The sequence below is a fragment of the Drosophila biarmipes genome, chromosome 3R (genome assembly GCF_025231255.1).
Source record: "Drosophila biarmipes strain raj3 chromosome 3R, RU_DBia_V1.1, whole genome shotgun sequence".
NCBI classification, from domain to species: domain Eukaryota; kingdom Metazoa; phylum Arthropoda; class Insecta; order Diptera; family Drosophilidae; genus Drosophila; species Drosophila biarmipes.
Genome location: NC_066616.1, coordinates 24,128,145 through 24,151,697, shown reverse-complemented (window position 1 = coordinate 24,151,697; position 23,553 = coordinate 24,128,145). Strand labels below are relative to the sequence as shown.

The 23,553-nt window shown below is 45.2% G+C and overlaps 1 protein-coding gene across 2 annotated transcripts in view; it reads right to left on the bottom strand.

Moving 5' to 3' along the window:
- Positions 1-262: 262 nt before the first annotated feature.
- The window catches only part of LOC108024816 (limbic system-associated membrane protein), a 141,507-nt gene continuing 118,216 nt past the window's right edge, over positions 263-23,553 (bottom strand). The window contains exons 6-13 of one of the 2 annotated variants that reach the window (XM_050888654.1): positions 21,938-22,078; positions 21,238-21,369; positions 20,121-20,218; positions 13,949-14,178; positions 11,391-11,786; positions 10,848-10,906; positions 3,073-3,117; positions 263-2,336 (exon numbers count right to left, since the gene is read on the bottom strand). In XM_050888654.1, the coding sequence (XP_050744611.1) occupies positions 2,218-2,336; positions 3,073-3,117; positions 10,848-10,906; positions 11,391-11,786; positions 13,949-14,178; positions 20,121-20,218; positions 21,238-21,369; positions 21,938-22,078 (1,220 nt within the window). In that variant the 3' untranslated portion in view covers positions 263-2,217. The remainder of the gene's footprint in view (positions 2,337-3,072; positions 3,118-10,847; positions 10,907-11,390; positions 11,787-13,948; positions 14,179-20,120; positions 20,219-21,237; positions 21,370-21,937; positions 22,079-23,553) is intronic. The other variant, XM_050888655.1, reaches the window with a different exon arrangement.

The window sequence follows — 23,553 nt, the reverse complement described above, 5'->3', positions numbered from 1 at the left end:
GAATCCGAATCCGAGTATGAATCTGCATCTGCAACTGCATCTGTGTTTACTCAGCAGCGTCTCCAAGGAGAAGGAGACGTAGAAGGGTGCTTGATGAGCATCATCGTCCTGTGAAGGGTAATCCACCTCCTCCGTCTCCACATCCACCATAAACTATCCACTATCCGGGGCCAAAGTGGAAAAATACATTCTGAAAGAGGGGCTGCATAAATTATGAGAGAAAACGGAGAAAAACACAGAAAAGGTAGGCAGCAGCCTTGGGTTTACATTTATATGGTAATATAGACTTTATTTATAGTTTTTGAAAAATTTTACAAAATAATCAAATATACATACACATACGGTTTCTAGTCACATATACATTCAATACCGAAAATGTTCTGCTGTAGGTTAGTATTGTTGTTATTACTTTAAAGTAGACTTGGTATTTGGTATTTGTTGCCTTTAACAAAATGAGATGTAACTAGAACTAAGCTGTAAATTACACATACAAGTAACGGCTCGATCGCTATATATCATTCAGGTGTATATATACTGAGTACCGACATCGCTATCATCATCCTCATATCATTTAGCTAACTTATCGATGGGCTCCAGTCGCCGGACCAAAGCAACTTCAAGTGGGAATCGTAGGGGGAGTTTCGGTTTGGTTGCTTCAATTTTCGGGGATTTAAATATTATTTGCTGCGGCCTTTGCTATATTAAACTGTATCGCTTGTTGCACATCCATTTACATTCACAATAACACAAATTATACATTTACTGTGATTCACTTTTCGCTTTGTGTGTGGCCAATCGCTCGACAGCAGTATTAATTACACATATAGTACTATGCTAGATTTATCCTTTTCGCTTTGGTTTCGGTTTTTTAACCACATTTATTGTTAATTCTAGAAAAGCTGAATGCGTATCTTGTATCTGGCTGAGTTTATTGGGAAATCAAGTAAAGTTATTTGGTATTTTCCTATACATTTATTTATATGTAGGCGTCGTTTTCGTTAATCTCATTACAATATTCACTTATCCCCTAGCTCATATGTTTTCTTTTGCATGACAACTGCATCTAAAGTGCGCTCTCGCCTGGCCTTCGATATCTTGGGATGGCCAAAAAGGATAATACGGGGTGCAAGGTGAAGCAACAATACGAGTATCGAACTGTAAGTACATATATCATGAGACTTCGAATGACTGTGTGGTGCAATATATTTACATAAAACAACCTTGGCCCCGGGATTGAACCCGGCGAATTGTGGATATTCATTTACTGGCTACATTACTCTGGCGAATCCGCCGTACACACATCAATCGTATTTATTTACACTTACTGCCTAATTGTTATCCAATAGCCATGTGGAAGCATCATCTATCTGTGCTGCCCCTTTTTTCGTGTGTGGATTAATTTACATACCAAATCAATAGGTCTGCCGACTAATTTAATTGCATTTATGCGGTCAATTAAGCTACTTAGCGGCTACGTACATACAAATTGCAAAAAGCTAGAAAACACTGTCCACAGTAAGCCCTTGAAATGCGTCTCGAATGCTGCAAATTAGTTCGACTCGACGGCCGTTTAATGGGGAAATTTGACTAAAACGCTGGTATTTGGGTATGAAGTGCATTTGGCGGCAGTGGCGTATCCGATAATTAGTTTATGCATTTATGTATTAATTAAATTAACTATCCGCATAATGCTACAAATTACTCCGGGCGTCTAAGCCCCGGATCATTTGTGGCCATGTCTGCCCTTTACGACTCCATACGTACTAGTTATGTGTAAATTTAGCTCTCTTCTCGCGTCGAGTGACCCTATTTCTTTGGTGCAGTTTATACTTAGGAGTATGCAATAAAATCTATGTACACTGGTTTTTTTCGAGTGCAGAAATGGTCGGCGAAGGTGAGTGTGTATTATGGGTCCTAGTTTGAACAGTTGCATGCTCTTTTACATTGATTGTTACATGTATAATGTGTGGTTCCGTTTTTCGTTTCGGCTTTCCCTTTCTTGATTAATTCACTAAACTTTGCTGGAGAAATTCGAATCGAACAATGAGAAATCGTAGTGGTAATTACTCGTACTCGCTTAGGTCTATGTGGATCATCTCTATAGAGACTATAGAGTGTTGTGCAGGACCTCGGTGGCCAATATCCTGTCCCAGATCAAACTGCTGTTGGCGGTGAAATTCGTAACGTAACTCGGGTCAAAGTCGAGTTCGAAAGCAATTAGGCCACCAGCAGGCTCAGAGCCAGAGTGGCGGAACTCAGGGCCAGGAGGCCCAGTTTCTGTCTGTTGATGGCGCTGCTGCCGTAGAAGGTGACGCTCAGATCCCTCATCTCGTTATCTGCAATAAAGATGGATGCAATTCGCTTTTATTAATCCACTCGAAAAGGCCCCACAAAGAGATAGAATGGCGCATAGGAATCGGAATCGGAATCGGAATCGGAATCGAAATATCCAGCACATCGCAGCACACGAATGTGTGTGCATTTCCATAATCATTTGGCTGGATGGTCGTAAAACAAATTGGTCGAGCATGCAAGTCAACAGATTGAAATGTACTCAATGGCTATGGGATATGTGTATAGATATATAGATATATAGATATGAAATACACCTCTCCGGGATAAACACGCACACCCATGCTCACACACACCTGCCAGCCACACGGACTTTCAATGGCACACATTAAAACTTGTTTCGGGGATTTTTCTATTTCGTTTTCTGTTCTTGATCGGGCTTTGAAATGGGAACGGAAATGGCACGCCAAATAGTTGGTAAACTGCCCGGACAAACGAGTATTTATATATATATATATATATATCGTATTTGGTCTATTTCCGATTTTATTTTCTTATTATTATATTGCCGTATTTCGTTTATTCAGGCTGGCTTAGCGCAAATATCGAGCTGTATGTACAAGGTATTAAAAAAGAAATATAGTACGTTTCATGCAGATAGGATGGAAACATGCAAAGAGTGAGAGAGAAAGAGAGGCATACAGAGTAAGACAGAGATAGAAAGAGAGAGTTAGAGAGAGATGGCAGACAGAGAAAGCGTTAGAGCGAGACGGCACTAACCTGACAGACCGTGATTCAAAAAGGTTGACAGATCGACAGGTCCATCTGCAATTAGTACGTGGAGCAGTCGTTGAAAGTTAGGATAGAGTTGAAAGTAGGGATTGTGCGATGTGAAGAGCCAAGGCCTACGCTACGGTGCTGGTGTTAAAATAAAATCCCGAGCCCGAACCCGAACCTGAAGCCTCACTCCGCGATATTTAAATCAAATCCATGCGGGTAAATAAATCATTAACGCTTAAAGTGCAATCTGCAATCAGAAGGATTTACTTTTGCGCAGACGATTGGGATTGCGCCGGCTACTGCAACTGCGGATGCGGATGCAGATGGCCAATCAAGTGGGCCGCGGGTGGCCATAGGTCATGCCACGCAATCCACGGCTCCTCGACGGCCAGCTCATTTCGTTAAGGCCGCCAATTAAAATGGCAACGAGCTGCATCTGTCAATAATGACAAATGAGCATTTGGCCACCGGGAGCCGTGCTTCAAAGGCGAAGCCTGACTCTGTAAACACCCGTAAATGAGGGGAAGGACCCTCGTATCTCCGCCTGCATACATATACCTATATATCATCTGTCCGCACATCGATTTTAATGAAATGTCCTGGCTGCCAGGGACATCGACTTCTTTATCTGCCGCACTGTCACAAGTTGCGGGCGAATAAAACTTATAAATATTTGATGGCCTGCCAGCCAGTGGGCAGCGACATATCTAAAGCACACACCACTCATCACATCTCGTGGATCCTCCAACCCCTAGCCTCCGTCCCCCATCTTCCATCCCCAGCCCCGCCAGGCAAACAAGAAAGGATGCCGATGCTGGCCGCCCCCAGTGATTGCTGACACTTTTAATAGACAGCCGACATCGAGAGCCGGTCTCACCAGCTCCTCCACGGCTGGGGGTTCTCAGGGAGATCGGGGGTTGGGGGCCACGGAGCCCCAAATGCCGGACGTGGTATCAATGTAGGTTGCATGTTGCACACGTGTTTGGCCAGCAACCGGGACAGCTTATCTATCGAGGCATCTGGGCTGCCAACGCCTCGAAACATGACACCTTTCATTTGGCGAATTCCCGCCTTGAATGTGCACTCGGAACAGAAGCAAATTTCATTTTTTTTTCGGGTTTGTACGATATGCTAGTTGAAATAAAAAAGGCATACAAAAGTTGTCATAAGCCATTGAAATCACCGAAACAACACTGCCAGCTTAGAATACTTTTTTTATCTAGTCAAAAATACAAATTATTTCCTTCAAAAGAGATAATAAAATCCTATAATAATTCTTAAAATAGTAAGCTTTTTAAATTTACTGCGTTTTCTTTAAACAAATGTAGGGGCTATCTTAAAATACAATTCTTAGAATTCAAACTAATAATACATTGTCAAACTGATGAACATTTTTTCTTCAAGAAATTGATCCTGTCCCTCAATACAGAATCAAGCAATAAATGTTTTTTAAACTCTTAAGAGATATCAATTACAATTTTAAAATAATTTCAAGCTGAAATTATGATTTCTTTATCAAGTTGAGAATGCACTTCCCCTTTGCTGTGCCAGTGCATCCCAGCTGACCCCAGCCCGCTCTCATATGTCTCTATTCATTTGGCCATTTAGTCGTCGGTCGGCTGGCTGGCTGGGCGGTAAGGCGACCAAGAAGAATGGCCGTCGGGCGGCGATCAAATGCAATGCACACTCGCACTCCCTGCGGCATTACCATATAAATTCCCCAACTGTCAACATAAAATAAAAGCAAATTGTCAATTGCGGTGCCAGCTAACGCCGGCAATTTTGTAATGAAAACAGACGCGGCCACGGAGCCGTGATGTTCGAGAAGCTGGAGGATTGGGGATGGACGCAGGAGCAGCCGGACTCGTGACCATGTGGCCGACTGGCTAATGTGCCCTCTGCCCATTGGAACCAATGGAACCATTGCGACCAGGCCGTCCATACGGCTGTCGTGGCGACTTTTATTGCTTGCGGTTGGCGGCACAAAACCGTAACGTCACTTGTGATTTCTCGTTTGCGCAGCTAAATAAGCGCGCACTCGCCATCGATGTCGCCGCAGTGGCGAGGGTCCGGCTTTCGGCACCTGTCCGGTTTCGGACTCCTCCACATCCTCCAGGGAGTGGCCCTCCCAACGAGGCCGAGCATGCCGAGCATCCCAACCATACCAACCATCACGACCATCCTGACCATTCTGCACATCTCCCACATCCTCCACGCGCTTTTCACGTAATAGCATTGCGGTGCGGCAACAAATACAAATGACCGAATGCAATCGACATGGACGGACGCGGATTTGCTGGACTGCTGCTTATGCACTGCAACAAAAGGGGGCGGCTAGATTTTTAATTTTAATTAAATCTATTTTAAAAATTTGTTGGAACTATAAGCTTTGACACAACCAAGGTTTCGCAAAAGTGTCATGATTCAGAGCTAAAATAAATGGAGATTGGTCCTTAGTAATGTGAGTTCAACTCCCTTTGCTATTCAGAGAAATGGTATCTTATGTTAATGGTAACTATCATTTTCAAAATTCATTTTTACAAAGTTTTACAGACTATAAAAACTTTAATACTTACTATAAAACTGTATCTTAACAAATTCAATGATTATTAAAGTTGTTTTTGCCAGTTTGAATTTTTAAAAGAAAATTTTTTTTAATTCAAAATTTTAACAAAATTTATTTCTGCAAACATATTTAAGTTTTTTATAGTTTCTTAGTTCCCGTAATTCTTAAATTTTTGTTAATAGTTCACAAAATTTACTTAACTTTATTCCGTCCCCTTTTTTTCTCAGTGTAAGGCTCTTGTTGTGCTGCCCTGGTGCTTTTTTGTTGCCCATGCTCGTAAGTACAGCAGGCAAATCCGATTTTTCGCACAGGTGACATGACGGCTCTGGCACTGGGCGCCCTGCCCTCGGCTGCGATGCCAGTTTATTAGGGATTCGCAAAAAGCAGCGTAGCCTCACCGCGGATTTTCAAGTTTGGCAGCCCAGCAGCCGGGAAACATTTCAACAATGCTCCACGTGCGGCAGTGGCTCGTTTGTCGCCGGATGACCGCACGGATTTGGCTCTCCATTATATCTGGCATTCCCCCTCTTTTCTGGGTTAGGAGCGGGGGCTTCACTGGCCCTTAAAGCCCTGATTAAAGCTTAGCTGTGCCGGCATACTTATGGCAAAGTAACACAATGCAGTCGCACATTCCCTTTGTATGGGGAGCACTCAGCACTTGTGGCCAGGAACTTCAGCAACAGTGTCTTCTGTCTGTCTGTGGCTCCTCCGAAAGCTCCTTGGTGTTGCTGGGGGGTTGGGCGGCTGGCATTATGGGACCTGCACTTTACATAAACATAACATTCACGTGGAGAATTCGCATTACACATCTTGCAACCGAGAGCTGCGCGGTGCTATTTTTGCCTGTGTGCCAGTGCCACCATGCTTGTTATGCTGCCACTCTGCCCCACTACAAAACTTCGGCCGGCTCTTGCCTCATTTTCTCTTAGGTTTTTCCCATTTTTCCCCCATTTCCCCTAGCCCCCCCACCATGCCGTATATGCCCCGGCAGAACTTTGCAACTTACATGGAGGCAAACAAAAAGAAGCACAAAAAAATGTGGAGGAACGCAAAAAGCGATGACGCTGCTGCAGTTGTTCAGCGGGCGACTCGACTAAAGTATTCCCAGGGGCAGCACAAAAACTCCAAACGCACAGTGGTGGAGGAGGGGCTTTGGGGCTGGGCTCCAGCTGGAGGACACGATGGCCGCCGTCTTCGTCGCCGACTAGGACGAGTAAATTGAAAGTTTTTGAGCAGACGCTCAGTGCCAGGAGCGGCGACGTTGCCCCGACGCATTCTAAAGGACATGCAGTAAGGGTCCACTTTGTCATCGTTTGAATGCCTTGTTGCTGTTGCTGTTGCTGTTGGTATTGCTGTTATTGCTGCTGTTGCTCCTCAGTTGGCAGTTTCAGCAAGTTTTACGCAACTTTCAACGAGTCTTTCATTTTCTGATATTTCTTACTATCCAGCCAAACGTCCGCCCAATGCCCCGTGCCACATGCCCCGTGCCACATGCCCCGTGCCCCGTTTCCATTCTTATCCCCACAAACATTGCCACACCATCGCCGACTGAACACTGAACACTCGCTGCCTTACTTTATGCTGTAATTTTGTTGAACTTCTTTTTTGCTTTATGTCGAGTATTTTTTCGCGTGCACAAAATGCATTATTTTTTATGTCTCTATGTGCCGCCCTATGTGACCCCCGACCTCTAACCCCCGATCCCTGGGCCCGCGTGCTCCGGCATCGTTACTATAACTGAACTCCATGATGTAAATAGCTGCATACCTGGGCCCGGAGTCCATGCCATCCCCAGAACCACCCCCTTTTGCTCAGCTCCATCCACGCATCGGGGCTATGACAATGGCAGCTCAAACAAAAACAATGGGGCAATCGTAAAAATTAAATGCACTTGGAGGCCATTCGCAATGCTGGTAATATGGCCAAGGAAAATCGAAGTTCATATGCCCTGAGGGGCTCCTTAAGCTGACCCATAATGCCCTGCATAAATTGTCCTCCTAAGCTGTAATCAAATGGGTCTGCCTCTGGTAGTTCAGCACTGTGTTATAAAACTGATGGATAAATTGTTTATTTGTGCTTTCAGGATATTGTTTCTTTATGATTTCATAAAACTAGAAAATATTCCGGAGGATTGGTCAACATGGTATATAACATTGTATTTGTTTAATAAACTATCATTCAGATTTTGTATACGCTAAGGCTTCTGTGGCAAAAGGAGCAGTTCCCATTTACTTGTCTTCGCCGTAATTGTAATAGTTTTTCCAAATAAAATAACCATTTAAGTGTAACTTGTTGAGCTTCTCGTTGGCTTTGGAGTGTAGTAGTAGTAGTTTGGCTATTTTTGTTTTCGCAAAAGTCATTTGCAGGATGTGGGTAACTCGAATGAAGTCCAAATGCGAACTGCAGTCTGCAGACACAGCCCTCAATTGGCATTTTCTTTCTCTTAGTGGCCGGGAGACCTGGGAGCCACCTTGCTCTACTTCCAGGACACGTTTACCTGCTGTGGCACTGCACAGGTAAATGAACTGGTGATATTTCTGACTGTCTGCCCGGGACTACATGGCTGTCTAGGACGATTCCCGTCCTTTAGTGTTACGGTTATTGTGCGAGGGTCGTTGTTATGACACTCGGGGCTCATTAGTTGCCGCTTTGCTCGATTGCACCTTGTTGCTTCTGCTGCTGCTGATGCTGGTGCTGCGGTTTTTATTGCATCGCATGCTCGGTCACTAATTGCGTAAATTGTTTACGTTTCGAAAATATAATGAAGTCATTTCCATTAGCACAAAGCGCAGCCATAAATTGCCACCGAACTGGGTTGCCATTCTCGAACGGCATGATGTGTTGCGTGGCATGCGAATCGAAGGAATGGCATTTCAATGGCGCGTAATGAAGTTGGGGGTGCCAGCATCTTATGCGGATACGTGGATACTTGGATACGCGGATGGATGTCTGCAGGATGCTGGATGCTGGCTGCAGGATGCAGCAGGACCGTCAAAAGCAACACGTCCTGCCGGCACAGGCGACATCGATAGCTATGGCTTTCTCCCCCGCAGCAAAGGAGCCCTTTTGTCGGCGAGTGCGGCATTCACGTTTTGCTTTATTAAATTTTCACCGCTGCGCTTTGTCCTCCTCGGAAGGATGGAAGTGTATGGGTATATCTCACTCGCCATGTGCGTGTTTATTGCATATTTCTTTTGTTATTGTTCTTATTGCTGTTGCCACTGCATATTTATGCGTTTGTTTGTCGGGGGAACTGAATGAAGAGTCCCGGCGATAGGGGGGGCAGGAGCAGCAGGATCCCAGCCAGAAGACCCATCAGCGTAACTGCAACAGCCGCAATGGCAACGGAACGGCACTGAACCGTGCACTATTTGCATTTGCATGCATTTCGCATGCCAGTGGCAGCCAAAAGATGGCAAAAGACAGCGGATCTGGGAGCCGGCGCCGCCAAATGTGCGTCATTTGCATGGAAAATCGCTTTTCTCCGCGCGCCACATTTCACGCTGGCAGACCTCCTGCTCCTCCTGCCGCTCGCCTTTCCTCGCCTTCGCCCGACACGAATTCCGTATGCAACGCAACAATAGTTTTGCATATAAATGGATTTCGAGTGTGCATTTAGATCTACCCACCTGGCTGGTCTGGCCGGGTCTGGTTGAAGCCTGCTCCCCGTTAGCAATCGACGCACTGCATCTTTGTTTATTTATTGCCGCGACGAAGGTGACTTGCAAGCAACTTGCCAGGGACACGGACTTCCGGGCTCGCCAACATCCAATTAGCGATGCCTTGTGCGCTTATTTGATTTTTAACCCTCATTATGCAGAGCCAAGACTGTGCCATCAATTAGTTATGCACACACATGCAGATTCCCTCAGCCGCTAATTTGTCAGCGGAGAGTCAAAGTAACTGCCAACGCGGCGTATACTTGATGTGTGCGTAATGGTAAACACTATATGTATTTACCAAGGTAAATTAACAGAAAGGCAAACCTATTTTAATTTAAAAATAAAACTGTCTTTCATTAACATTAAAATGTATTAGCTGATATTACACCTCTAGCTTCTTCAATTCGCAGGCTCAAAAGAAGACATTTTGGGCTGCTCCTAAGAGACTAATATGAATATATTATTTACTTGAAACTAGTCGTAATTTGAGCTACTCCTATATACCAAGTTGAAAACTAATTATAATTTATAATTAAGAGATTATTTACTTAAGAAAACATTTAGGTTAAAGGCTTTAATTAGATCTGTTCCTGGATTATATTAAATAAAGATGTTAATTAAATAAAAAAAAAAAAAAAAAAGCTTCTTCAATACTACTAAACTCCTTGAAGTATGCAACACTTCCTGCTATTAGTTAGGTAATAATATCCCAATGTTTCATGAAATATTTTTAAGTATACTGTTTGGTCTTTCGAATGATATAATGAAATGGGAATAATCACTCTGAAAGAAATCGTTAAATTTAATAATATTTTACAGAGGCCCGTAAAGATAACTTCAAGCCCTTGAAGTATGCTATAACTTTGTATTAAATGCTTTCTCTACATGTAAATAATATTCTTGTGAATAGTGGCAGTTTCTCTAGTGCGGTTAATGGTTTTTGAAATGATCACTACTCAAAGCACTCATTAGGTCCTGTGAGTGCACTAGGGAGTGTGTTTGATAAACAGACATGCTGTGTGCATGTGCAAGGTGGACTCTAAGTGTGAATGTGAAATGACTGCGGAAATTCTCGCTGGGAGGACAAACGAGCTAGCGACGTGTTCACTTCACGGCTCACTGAACCCGCTTCAGCAATAAATTTAACTGCATTAAGTTATGACAGCCCGAACATATTTTCTCCTCAGGCTTCGATACAAAGCGATTCGCCATATATACACATCCTTTTTTTGCTATTTTTATGGCTTGCCTTTGTGTTTGCGTGCTGCAGCTTGATTGTGATTTTTGTGGATTATCGGCGAAAGCAGCGCATAATACCAAATTATTATGCATGCAGCCGGCAACAGAATGCATACAAGCAAATGGGATTCCATTGACCCACGGCTAGCCGAGGTGGTAATACCCTAAGAGATTCGAGTATTTTTTCCAATCAAATGGTACAGGGACTTTGCTGTAATCCTCTGTTAGGGTATTCGCCTGTAAGCCCGGTGCAGACGATGCTGCAGTGTTGACACAACGGAACACAGGCAGTTGGTACTGGTACTCACCATTCGATGATGTGGAGAAGACGAAACTGTTGGTCAAATCGCTCCATCCGTAACGATTCCTGAAATGGATAACCGTGTGCTGTATTAATTATGCCGCTCAGGAGCATTACCGGTATTAATATGCAAATTATTGCTAATGATGACAGCTCCCCCGCTTGGCGGACATAAATAATATCTCGAGTGGTCAAATTAGCAACCAGGCTGGCAACTCAGTTGGATTGCACTGTGGCCCTACCAAGATTATAGAATTTTTTGCAGAATCTTATATAGAGTGGACCAACTTTTTATAGAAGAGCCTAAAAGTATGCAACATTATATTTTCAGCTGGAAAGGCTAATGGTTCTCGCTTTCACTGCATACTTTAAGCTTTTGAAAGAGTTTTAGATTAAAATTTACGAATTCTTCATGGTCTTATTCCTATTTAATAAACTTTAAGTGCTGGATTGCTTCCTTCTGCCAATTGAACCACTGTGCAACCGTGCCAATCCCCTTAAGCCCCGTGAAAGTTTTGCTCTTATTATTCGGCACCACTCCCGGACTCACCTGGACTGCACGGTGGCCTCGTAGTGCTGGTCGGGATCCAGGCCGCGCACCATGTAGCTCATGCCCTGCGCGTAGTGGTGCGAAACGGGAACGGCCGGCAGGACGACGTTGCGCCAGTCGTTGTGCCCCCAGTGCATCACGTTGCCGTAGCCGGAGTAGCTGCCACTGCCAGACAATCCGGACAGTCCGCCCATGTTGCTGCCAATCCGATGGCCGTGTAGCCCGGAGCCCGAGCCGTACATCTGGGACGAGGAGGAGGACATCAGCATCGAGTTGGAGGAGGAGGGCGAGTCGATGGCATTGCCAACGACCTCGTGTCCTTGCGGCAACTTGCGGAAGGACAGCTTGTACTCCTCGATGGGCGAGTGCGAGTCGACGGCCCAGGAGATGTTGTATCTGAAAGTGGGTACGAGGGGTTTTTCCAGGGAGTTAGTCAGCTTGAGGTTATCGCAAAGTTTTTCGCGTGCAACAGTTGGCGGGGGATTTATTCCGAGGCGCTGGCAATCAATATGTAATTGTTAAATTCTCCATTGAAAGCTCTGGCTGCTGCTGCTGCTGCTTCTGCAGTTAAGGCCAACACGCAGCCGGCAGTCACGTCAGCAGTACCAAGAATAGCTAAGAGGGATCAGGCAGGGGAGCTCTGGGAGAAGGACCTCCCGAGTGACAACAACAACGTAATCAATGGCTGACGACAATGGCTGGGTTAAGATACTGCGTATGAGGCAGCCAGCCAGCCAGCAGCTTTGTTGCTCGGTCTTCGAGTCCGTCGTTTGCTGTTACTGCAGTCTTAACATAATGCCCGCCCTCGCCTTTTGTTATTGGCTCCTTGTTTGCCCAGCTGCCCCCCATCTCAGCCAGCTCACCCATCACGGAGCCACCTCGCATCCCGGTTCCCGGGCTCGCACAATGCGTCCATTCAACCGAAAAGCCAACAGTCCTGCCACATTCTCAGCTCAAGTGTAAATGAAGTTATATGACCGACCCACCGACCCCTGACCCCAGCCGGGTGCATTGTGCCGTGATTAGGAAGCTCGGGGAGTTGGAGGGCGAGTAAACTGCATTTTTGGCCCCCGGTTGGCTTAAAGGTTCATCAGCCCCAAGAAAGCGGGGGGAAAAGCATGCTTTAAAGCCGAAGCAGCTCATTAGTCGCCGCTGAAGCTGATGGCCAAAGTTATTTATGGCCACTCCAATCCAATGGAGCTCCTCAAGTAAACAACTAATTATGGTCCCCCCCCAGACATCCTCCCAGGCACCCAATGTCGCAATGTTTTTCGTTACCATCACAAAGGGCGCTAGTTCATTGCTTTGCGATAAGGTCGGCACACAATTTGAATGTTAATCAGCCTGGGCATCCCTTCGGCTTCCTGTTTTGTATCGCATCGCAGGCCTTTATTTGTTTGCGCTCTCCATCTATTCTGTATGATTATTGGGCCATGCGAACTAATAACTTCAAGTCCTGGGCACAATAAAAACATAAAACGCCAATCAGGAAAGTTTTCGGCATATAGCATAAAACTAACGCAAGCAATAAAAATGATTATTAACAATTGAAGAGCCGGCGACTGGCGCCAGACGGTTGCCTTTCCCAAGGAGGGATCTGGGGTAGAAAAAAACACTTTTTTTGGGTACTTTGTATGCCCGATTGGGGCTTTTTGGCAGCTTAATTGCCGGCAGCAGTTTCCGCCAGCGAATCATGAAACCAAATGAAACGAAATGAAATCAGCGCAAAAGTTGACATGGCCAAAATGTTCGGTTAGTTGCTTTTTGCCAACTTGCGTTAACGGGGCGTATGCGCAATGTGGCTGCCCTCGCTCCCCTTCCCTGCCACAAATTATGATGGCCAGCTGACTTTTTATTTGGCAAATGTTTTCATCAGATTATTGGATTCCATACGAGTTGAATTATTGAAAGGTGAAGCCAGTCCTCTTTGGAAAAACCAGTGCACAGCCATCTAGCTGTCGGTCTTTCAGTGTCTGTCTCTACTCTCTACTCTGTACTTTCCACTGCCATTTTATTCGAGTGGTGTGACGTGAGATGTTGGCTTGTTTGTCGCTTGACTGGGTTCCCTGTGCCCTTTCCTGAACCTTTCCCTGTGCCTTTGTCTGCCCACTTATGGGGCCAGAGTGTGTGCCAGTGTGCGTGCGCTTGATGACAGCTAATCCAATTAAAAGTTTCATACGTTACGTTACGTATACGCACTGGCGGCCCAGAGAGTTGTCCGTTTGTCTGTCTGTCTGTCTGTCTGTCGGGCTCTCTGTCTGTCCATCAGCCCGTTGCCATGTCAGTCAGCGAAATTAATCTAATAAAGTTACCCAGTGCATGATCATCATCTAGGGGCAGTGTCTAATGTCCAATCAGGCCCGGAATACCTGCCATTTGTTACGGATTTTGCATTTCATGCTCACTTGCTGAGTCGTGGCGCCCTCGATGCACTCGTAATTAGGCGATCCACTCAAGCATTGTCGTGGCCTCGGACGTGGCTTAACCCACCATCACTCCCAATACCATACCCAGACCCTATACCATATACCAAGCGCACTTCCCCAGCGAAATCTTACCTGTCCTTGTACTGACTGATTGGCGGTGAATTAAAAACGGCCACGTTCGGTTTTCCGCTCAACTGCAGGGTCTTGCGTGCCTTTCCCAGCTGATTCTCGGCCACACAGGAGTAGTTGCCAAAGTCCTGCGGATGCACTTTGCGTATAATCAGGGTGTGCCGCGATCCCCGCGTCTCCATGATGTGCCGCTCGGTGGTATCCAATTGCATGGTGTCTTTGAACCAAATTACCTGTAAATAATTGAAAACTTGGTCAATCGAGGCGAGAGCACGAGTTAACTGCAGCTCGGAGTGTGCGATGTGTGTGCGTGATTGCGTTTTGTGTACCCGAGACTCTCGGGTTGGCTAAGGTCTGTGGTCGAGTGGTTAGAGAGTTTGGGGTCACCGTGGGGGGGCAAAAGTTAAGACGATTTGCGGCGAGAGTACTTCCACTGCCACTTCGTGCGGCTGTCACTTGAGCGTCAATTAAGCGTAATTCCTGTTGAAATTGAAAACCAGTTCGACGTGCCCCCACCCCCCCTCCTTCGATGATTATTGATTTCCCATCAGATTTTTTTTGCAGCCCCCCAGTCACCCCGACATCTTGGATTCGGCATTGTTTGTCCCTATTTGTTTGCTACACATATTTTCCAGAGCGCCGTGCTCGAAAACATGCTTTGTGTGTCAAGTGCGGAATGCTCTGCGAGTCCTGTGCAAACGTATCCCCGAAAAAGGACCCGATGCCAACTATCCGTCGGAGGACCGTGCGTGTTTTGTAAATGAATGGGGAGCGCGAGTCGCCGCTGTGACAGCTCGCAGACAGGCTTCCCCAGGATACGCCGGGCCAGGCCAGGATGCGGCAGGATGCGGCGGGATACGGCCGGATACGGGCTGTAGTCGGCAGATAAGCAAGGACACAACGCACGAATTAACAGGGGATACGGGATCCAAGAGCAGCAGGTGCTCGATGGCATGACGCACATACCAAAAATCCAATCTCCAGTCCTTCCACAAATATTAAAACAAATAGAAGTGGAGGCGGAAAAAAAACATGACATGAGAGATAGGGATAGTGGCCTGCTATCGGTGGCATTTCTATTTTCAAGTCTGGTATTTATTTGCTCCTATTTGGCTAGATTAGTTAGCGCCGGCGGTGCCTTGCCGCATATTCCATTAAAATGGCTGTCAGCAGTGCATATGTGTTGTCATATTTTCCTCACAAACACACACACCCGTACACGCCGCCCATTTTCCGACAGTCACAGCCATGCCGGCGTGCCATAAATGTGTTTTTCCCCTGCCGTTATTTGTCCGAATTTGTTGATGTTTGCCTTTTTCATGCCTTTTGTTTCTAGCCGACTGGCCATGGGTGTGCTGTTGATTTTACGCTTTTCCCTTAATTTAAGCTCTAGTTTTGGGCCATGTTTGGCAGGGTTTTCCGGGGCCCCCAAATCATCCTGGTGCCGCTCATAACGAGGCGCATAAGTGTTGACGTGGCAGAAAAATGGCCAGAAATTATTTTATTCAATATCAGCTCTACCCCCGACTAACTGAATTAATTGCCCCACGGATGCGGCAATTGATTGGCCGCCCCGTGTGCACTTCGTTAATAAGTAGATGGCCAGGGAAAATGTGGCGCCAATCAATCTGGCGCACTTGCGCTTCATTTTCAAATGCTTTTCGCTGAGCACGTGAAGTGGAGAAAGGAAATGAATCGAATTGTATCGTATCGATTGGCGGGGCACAACTTTGGCCAACTTTGAAGCTGGCCGAGGGAAAACAAAGCGTAGTGAGAGACGAAGAAGCGGCAAGAAATTAGCATTGATGAGCAGCAAAGCGAGAAATACCAATCAACACTAATCAGCCAAAAAGAAAGGAAGAAGAAAGTGGAAAGCGGAATGCGTGCCCGGGTGCTTTTCCTGCTCCTCCGACTGCTGCGAATCCGGCGAAGCTAGGGAATCCTGGCTCCCAGCTCCTCTTCCCTTCCGTTCCGTCTGGCAATCTATTATGCAATACCTCCTTTCAGCTGGCACAGCACAGGAAATTGCCGAAGGAAGAGTGTTGTTAGAAGGCTGGCAGCTCAGCTGCCAAGCCAAAAGGCTCCGGCAAATAATTGCAAGCGGCATGTGGGAATTACGCATACGCCGCGTTGGCACGCCAGCACGCACATGGGAAATATTGCGTGTGGCATAGTGGCACAGGAATCGCTTTCTTTTTCCCTCCCTCTCCGCGCTCCTCCACTGGTGTCGCTGTTAATGGCCACAGTTTGACTTAAGTTGCTGCCTACACCAATTGGCCAGGGCCAACAGCTGCTCCCCGAAGTTGCCGCCCTGGGAGCAGCTAATAGAAATTAGATAATGACAATAAATAACTTTGCCGTAATTAATTACACTAGTTCAACAGCAGTTTAGAGTGCCGGCCTACTGTGTTATTAAGTCTATAATTGGGCAGCCACTTCAAACTTCTGGTCGTTTAGTAAATCATCCTATATGTTACACACAATTAAATGGTGGAGAAGCTGTACTTGAGTGTGTTGTAAGCCTTTTTCGGGGATATTTTAAAGGTTTCTTTGCAGAAAGCTTTGTAAAACATTGTTCAAAAGGCTGAAGTATGCACAATGAAAAGGGGTCTTACAGTACGATCAAATATGAGCATAAAGTTTTTATGATGGTTCAACATTTATGTATGCTATTGTTATTGGAAAACTCTGAGAATTCATTTTTTTAATATATGTAAACTGGTATGAAATTCAGTGAGTATTGGCAGTTTTATCAAATATGGATCAAAGGAAATTTAATTTCATATTTGGGGTCTCTAGTTGTTTAATAGTTAAGTAAGAAGTTAGGCTAGGTTACACTTAACCCTAAGGCCCCTCACCCACTCCTGCCACACAGGCCCCATAAATTACCACTTAAAATGTGTATATCAAGTAGTTTTTGCAGCGCTTCAGCCGGCAAGTAATTTCCAGACCGACGAATTCTCTAATTATCTGGCAATTTTGTGCCATCTAAACATCTCATTTCGCAGCGGGCAAATAGGCCAACTTGCAGTCCTTCACCCGGGCACAAAAACCCATTACGTGCGATGCCGAGCGATGCGATGTGTGTGTGCAAATGTGAAGAAAATTACCAATTTGGAAATTAATTTGCAAAATAATTAAAAGCCATAGTAGCGGCAGGGCTGCCACATCTCTCTCCCTGCGCCGCGCGCCGAGTGATGAGCGATGAAAGCTCATCAAGGGTCCTTGTTTAGGAAGTGGGTGGTGGTGTTACGTGGGCGAGTGAGTGGGTGAGTGGGCGGCATGTGGGCGTATCAGGCAGCAGTGGCTGTCCAGGCGGACGCCCATTAATGCTGTTAGCTGCTGACGTTGATGGCTCTGTCAAATGCTGCTGCATGTTTAATGCGTCCGACATCGATGACGGCGACAACATCGTTGACAATACTGCCGCCCGATGACGTTGATAATGATGTTGTCCCATTGCCGTCGCTCATGTTAATGACAATTGCTCTAATGACTTTGTTGCCGTCGCTGGGCAGGGTTTTGGGTGGCTCACGGGGCCGAGCTGCCCCACAGCAGACACGGCTTAGAGCATGTTTATGATATTCATTATGCAGCAAATCGACAATATCAATGGATTATGAATACGCCAGACTTGGGCTTGTGGTGCAATGCGTAATTAATATGTAAATATGCACATAAGTGCCTGTGTCTGTCTGCCAATGCACCGCATAGCCGCCCTTCAATGGCCGCTGAATAATTAATATGCTGCCCCCGTGTGGCATAGTTTGCGGTTTTTGCGCTGCGAAATACCTGCTCATCGTTGACAAGACATAATTAAAATTGCACGCGCTGCATCAGAACATCGGAGCCCCACAACAATATGAACAATGATGGATCATCGGGAGGCCGCAAAGTATACGCATTATTCTCGTCCATTACTGATTAGTGCATTGGCAGCCTATCGTTCATACCTTTGTTCTGGCTCATAAATACCCCCAGTAATCAGGTGAAATCCTATGCAACAGATTTTCAACCGTAATTACTTGCCACAGATATTTGCCAACTTTCGCCCTTTGCCGGGCTAATTAAACCTTTGACCTCTGGATGGTTTACATGCCAATGGGTTCCTTAATTAACATTTAAGGGCCATGAAACAGAGGCCAAAAAACGGGCACCAGCTAATCAAAAAAAATCGCAAACTCTCGCGTCTGTGTGGCACACTTGAAAATTTCTATATGTATCTGCAGTTGCAGGTGGAGTCGACGGGAGTCAAGTGCTTTACAGCCTCGTTAAAAAAGGAAATAGCCCAAAAAACAGCCGAAAAGGAAGCGTTAAATTGTATACACTTAGCCACAGGGATACAAAAATGGGAGGAAAACTTGAACAAAAAATGAAAAATTAAGTGAATGAGGAGGGAAATGACGAACTGCGAGCGAGGCAAATGTAAAAATTGCATGCGGAAATGCCATTCTCAAAGACTACTAAATGCCACGCCCCCAGCCGCCGCCGCCGCCCGGCCATTTTTAACCGCCCACAGGCAACGTCAACTGGCGATGATGGCATGCACAATGCAAAGCAGGAGGCGTTGACGTTGACGCTGCCCCGCATAGGGGTTAAGGGGTTAAGGCAGCTGGGGCTGGTGCACGGGGCTGTGGGGGGTTAAGGGTCCAGGACTATAATGAAATGTGTCGGACAGAGCAAATAAAAAGCAGCAGCTAGCTGGCAAATAAATAGTTACGCTGCTGTTCGCTGGAAAAGCAGTCAACTCTTTGCGGCCACAAAACGAGGGGCCAAAAAAACCGAAACCGAAAAAAAAATGTGGAAAATTAAATAGCATAAAAACTTAATGCGCTGTCGGAAAATTCGTGGAACGGGCCAAGAGAGCCGCTGACGGACTTACCACGAATCGGGCCAAAGCGAAGCGAAACAAAGTGAAATGAAACGGGAGCTGTATAATTTTAAGGATTGACATTTGCGGTTGCAAGTCATTATTCGGTCTTCGTCTGTGTACGTTAGGGTGGATCTGAGTAGTTTTTGGGGAAATTAAGGTCTGGCCATCCATTATTTAAGAGGCATAAGAAAAGGGGTGTAAAATAGCTGGGTGTTGGGGGTAATGACTTGGATTTTTCGGTCTTTCCGTAACTATTTTTAGTAAGTATTTAAGATTTAAATATGTTAAACAATTTGTATAGAAAAGGTGTCTAAAATATGCTCAACTATTTTCTAGGAGGTTCATCAAACTCTATAAAATTATATTAATTTAAAGCTAAGATTTGAATGATTTTCCTTAGAGTAATGATATATTTAGTAACTAGTAGTTCTAATAAATGGCCATAGGTTTTCTGGAATCTTAGACAAACCCCTTCAAAATGATATTAAAATGTAATATGACAAAATATTTTTTAATAATAGCGGTACTTAAGATCTGGTTTTCTTTCCCCAAGACGGGATCACCCTGGTATATCCCAAACCCTCCATTTCCGCCCTGCCTTTTCGCCTGTGTGTGCGCCATGTCATTTTGGGTTTTCTTTTCGGTTCTTTGGCATTTCTCTTGTGCGCATTTTTTTTCTCGGGCAGCCCGCCGCTTCTCACTTCCGCTTTGGCAACTTCCGCAATTTTACTTTGAATTATAGCCGAGCGTATTAATTTAAATGTCGACAAAAGGCGCAGAGCACAAAAATAAACACCAGAGATGGGAGAGAAAAGTGAAGTCGAAATTACTGCAGAAAAACTGGATGTACGAAAATGCAATGCAATGGGCAGCAGGACGACAAGGACATTGAGGACATGCTCGCCCGGGCTTTTTGTGAGCGATGTTTGATTAAAATTATGCCCGGCGCCTTTGCTTTCTGAGTCCTGCGTCCCACGTCCCTTTATCTCCCATCTGCACTTTGTATTGCACTTCAATTTGCCTTTGTAGACTTTTAATTAATGCGTGGTGGCGGCAGAGACCAGGCAGCAGGCAGCAGGCATCTGCTTTCGGCCCTCCCTCAAACAATGGACTCGCCAAGATGTCTAAATCTATGGGATAGATGTGTACCCTGCACACTCGTGTATGGTTTTCGGAATCAGTACGTCTGTGTATCTTTATATCTGCGGCATCCGCTGCGGGGGCGTGTGGTCCGCTGTACGTGTTTCCAAGTGAGCAAGCGCGATAATGAAAATTTATGTATGAAATTTAATTAAAACATACCTCAGGCTGTGTTTCGCCGTGGACGATGCAGACCAGCGTGGCCTCGTGCCCTTCGCCCGAGAAGACCACGGGACGCTCCACGGAGATTTCCGGCGAAACTGGGGGAAAATACAAAAAAAAAAGAGAACGTTAAGAAATTAGTTAATAACATGAACATTGTCCTGTCTCACGGAATGGCAGCGGGCATTCGGCGAAAAATCAATGGCCAAATGGCCCGACGGCCCCGCCAGCCAAATGGTATCGAAAAGTGTAAATAGAGACGGGAGCCACGTAATTAGCACATGTAATGACCCACCTACCCAGGGTTGGGTAACGGTAACGGACTCCGACGCCCATCAAAATTATACATATAAATTCTTAATAAATGTCAGAACGAGCGGGAGTACGATGCCCCGCCAGGCATTTCAATAATTGCCAGCCAACCAATAAATGTCGGTAAGTGTGTAAATGTAATAAAAGCATTCGCCCCTTTTCCTGGCTGGCGACCCTTAACCCCTTGGCCCCGACCCGGCCCCAGCTCCATCATCTACTCGAATGCATGTGCCGCGAGAGCGTTAAAAGTCAATACCCGTTCGAAATCGAAATCAGATTTGACATAAATTGGACTGACAGGCGAACTCCGTGGCACAGTGGCGCTCGGAAAAAATTAATTCGTTTCGCTGCCATTGTGTGTCTACACTGGGAAAAAAACTGTGTACGAAATGGTAATTAGTGGGGTAAAATAATTTACATTTAAATTTAAAATATTAATTCAAATGGTAGGTGTTTTACTTCTAAAATATTTTTTCAATTATACAAAAGCTTTTAAGTAGTGTTTTCTTTTGTGTTCTAAAAACTAAATAAACTAAATAAATAAATAAAATAATATTTAATTTATTGTGTTTTGAATAGTGTATATTTCTACTGCTTCTTTTTTGTGTTTTAAAAATGTATCATCAAATTAAAAAAAAATGTTGTTAGTTAATCTATAGTTCAGAATGTAAAAAGTTATATATAAAGTTATATTGTATCCTTTGAATGTCCTTTTTTTCTGACAGTTTTTATCCCAATTTCTTAACCATTTATTTTGCGAGTGTTCAAATATTGAAAAAGGGTGGGGGCCGGGTGGCATACTTACACAGGACATGGAGCACGACCTGGCTGGAAGCGGGCTGGCCCACGCGATTGTTGGCAGTGCATATGTAGACGCCGCCCTTGTGCCGGTCCACATTCTCGATGGAGAGGACGTGCGAGTGGAGCTTCTCCTCGCCTGCAAAGAGGGGAACAAGGGGGGAAAGTCGCGGAAAACCGCATGAAAAATGCAACTCAATAAGGCCACCATCCGCCCATCCTCCGATGCACCCATCCAGAGGCAGACGGAGGCGGAGGTCCAAGTGTCCGCAGCCCAAGAAATGACAGAGCCAATTACGGGGAATCAACGTGACAGTGATGTCCGGCCGGAGTCCAAAGGCTCCGCCACTCCGCACGGCTTGGCCCCTGGCCAAAGGATAATGGCCACCAAACAAGGCAGAGGAAACCAAACCACATTCACACACTGCGATTTTGCCGGCAGACTGAGCATTATATTTAATAATAAAAGACGGGCAAAGCGCTTTCTCCGGGCGCAAAATATAATTTCTTTGACTTTCCATTTTTATGGAAATTGTTTAAAGTTTCTTTTACGACTGTATTCATTTACTTTTTCGCCGCTCCGCGCCTTTGTTGCTCTTTATGATTTTAATTTGCTTGGTTGGCCTGGTTGGTTCGCCTGTTTTGGGTGTCCTTTTTTTCGTCTGGAACTGCGGCACACTCGCCCCGGAACTTTCACACAATCTTACCGTTGGGCAAAATATTGTTCTTGCGGCTCCAGGTCACATTCGGCATTGGATTACCCGTGGCCGAGCACTCGATGCGCACCGAGGAGCCCTTCTTGACTTGCAAATGTCCGCCGGTGCTAATGTGATGAATCCTCGGCGGCACTGGAATGGTACACATAAACAGGGGAGAAAGCACATTAGAAAAGGCCAGTAGAAGTTCCCAGCGCCCCAGCATCCCAGTCCCAGTGTCCCCAAAATGTATGCAAAGTGGGGCCGGACAATTTGAATAAATAAATGCGCCCCGAAATGCAAATTGAATGAGAGAAAACGGCATTTACGCGTCTCCAACTTGGACTTGGTCTTGGAAAAAAGTGGAATACCCCCCTTTTTGACCCCGCTGGGGCATAGTTTGATTTAATTCGGGTCCGGCGTTTATTTATATTTGTGGCGGCATTATTTTACAGCTGTTAAAAATTATGTCTGCCCTGCGCCGGCCGACAAAATCAAGGACAATGGCCGGCCGACGCCTTCGATGGCTTCATTTTCATTCCATTTTATGTAGATTTCCTATGCATTATTATATTTTGCTGCCTTTTCTGGGGGCCAGTGAATGGCTGGTTTGTGATTTCGTGTTTACTTTACTTTTAGTCCCTTTGTTTTTCCCCACTTTTTCTCTCTTTGCGGGGTTAAAGCTCTGGGGGATTTCACTCAGTTCGGCTGGCCCGTAAATTGAGGCCAGCACACACTCTGCTGATGTTTGGTTTTCCCCAGAAATTTCCACATTTAAGTGCGAGTATCAACAGCTCAATAAACCAAAAGGCGCACAGAGACACTTCGATATGTGTATGTATGAGTGCCAAAGTCTACTCAATATACACATCGAATTAGAGTCCATCTCCAGTCTCCAGGGGCGTCTCGTGGCCGTCGAAAAGGGGTCGCTGGACATGGTCAGCCCAGCATCACTGATTAGGACCCAATCAAATTATCACCGAGCAATGACTACGCCAGTGGAGCCACAACAAACATGTGTTATTGATGCAGTTCTTTCAAAGTACATACGATTTGCAATATATCAAGTAATATATTCTATTGCTCTGGCCAAAACAAATAAGCCCAGCAAGGACGGCAGCCCTCTCGCTCCCCGGGATATTTGCATTCGAAAGAAAATTACAATTGATCACTGAGGGGCGCACAAATAGCTCATGGTCCGTGGATACCAGGTGCACTGGGAGAAATCAATCAAATTATTAGAATATGAGGAAATGTAGTCTTGATTTTGGCGAAAAAGCGATATTTTTCTTTGATATTTATTTCTGTAACTTGGTCAAAAGGGTTCAGATACCTAAAGGACACACTGTTTTGGACATCTAACAAGCTAGACCATTAATCCCAGTCATTGTTTTGCTGATTCTGGAAACTAAAATATTTCTCAAATTTTGACATTCTTACAAGGGGAAGCATCGTCAATTTTTGTAAAAAATGGTCAAAAACAAAACTTTTTAGATGTGAATGCCACTTGATTGGAAATTTACGAATTCAACAATATATTACATTCCATTTTTGGACCGGTATTTTTATTGTTTTACCCAAAAGACTGATTATTTTTGTGTTGAAAGTTAAAAACATAGTTTCTTGGA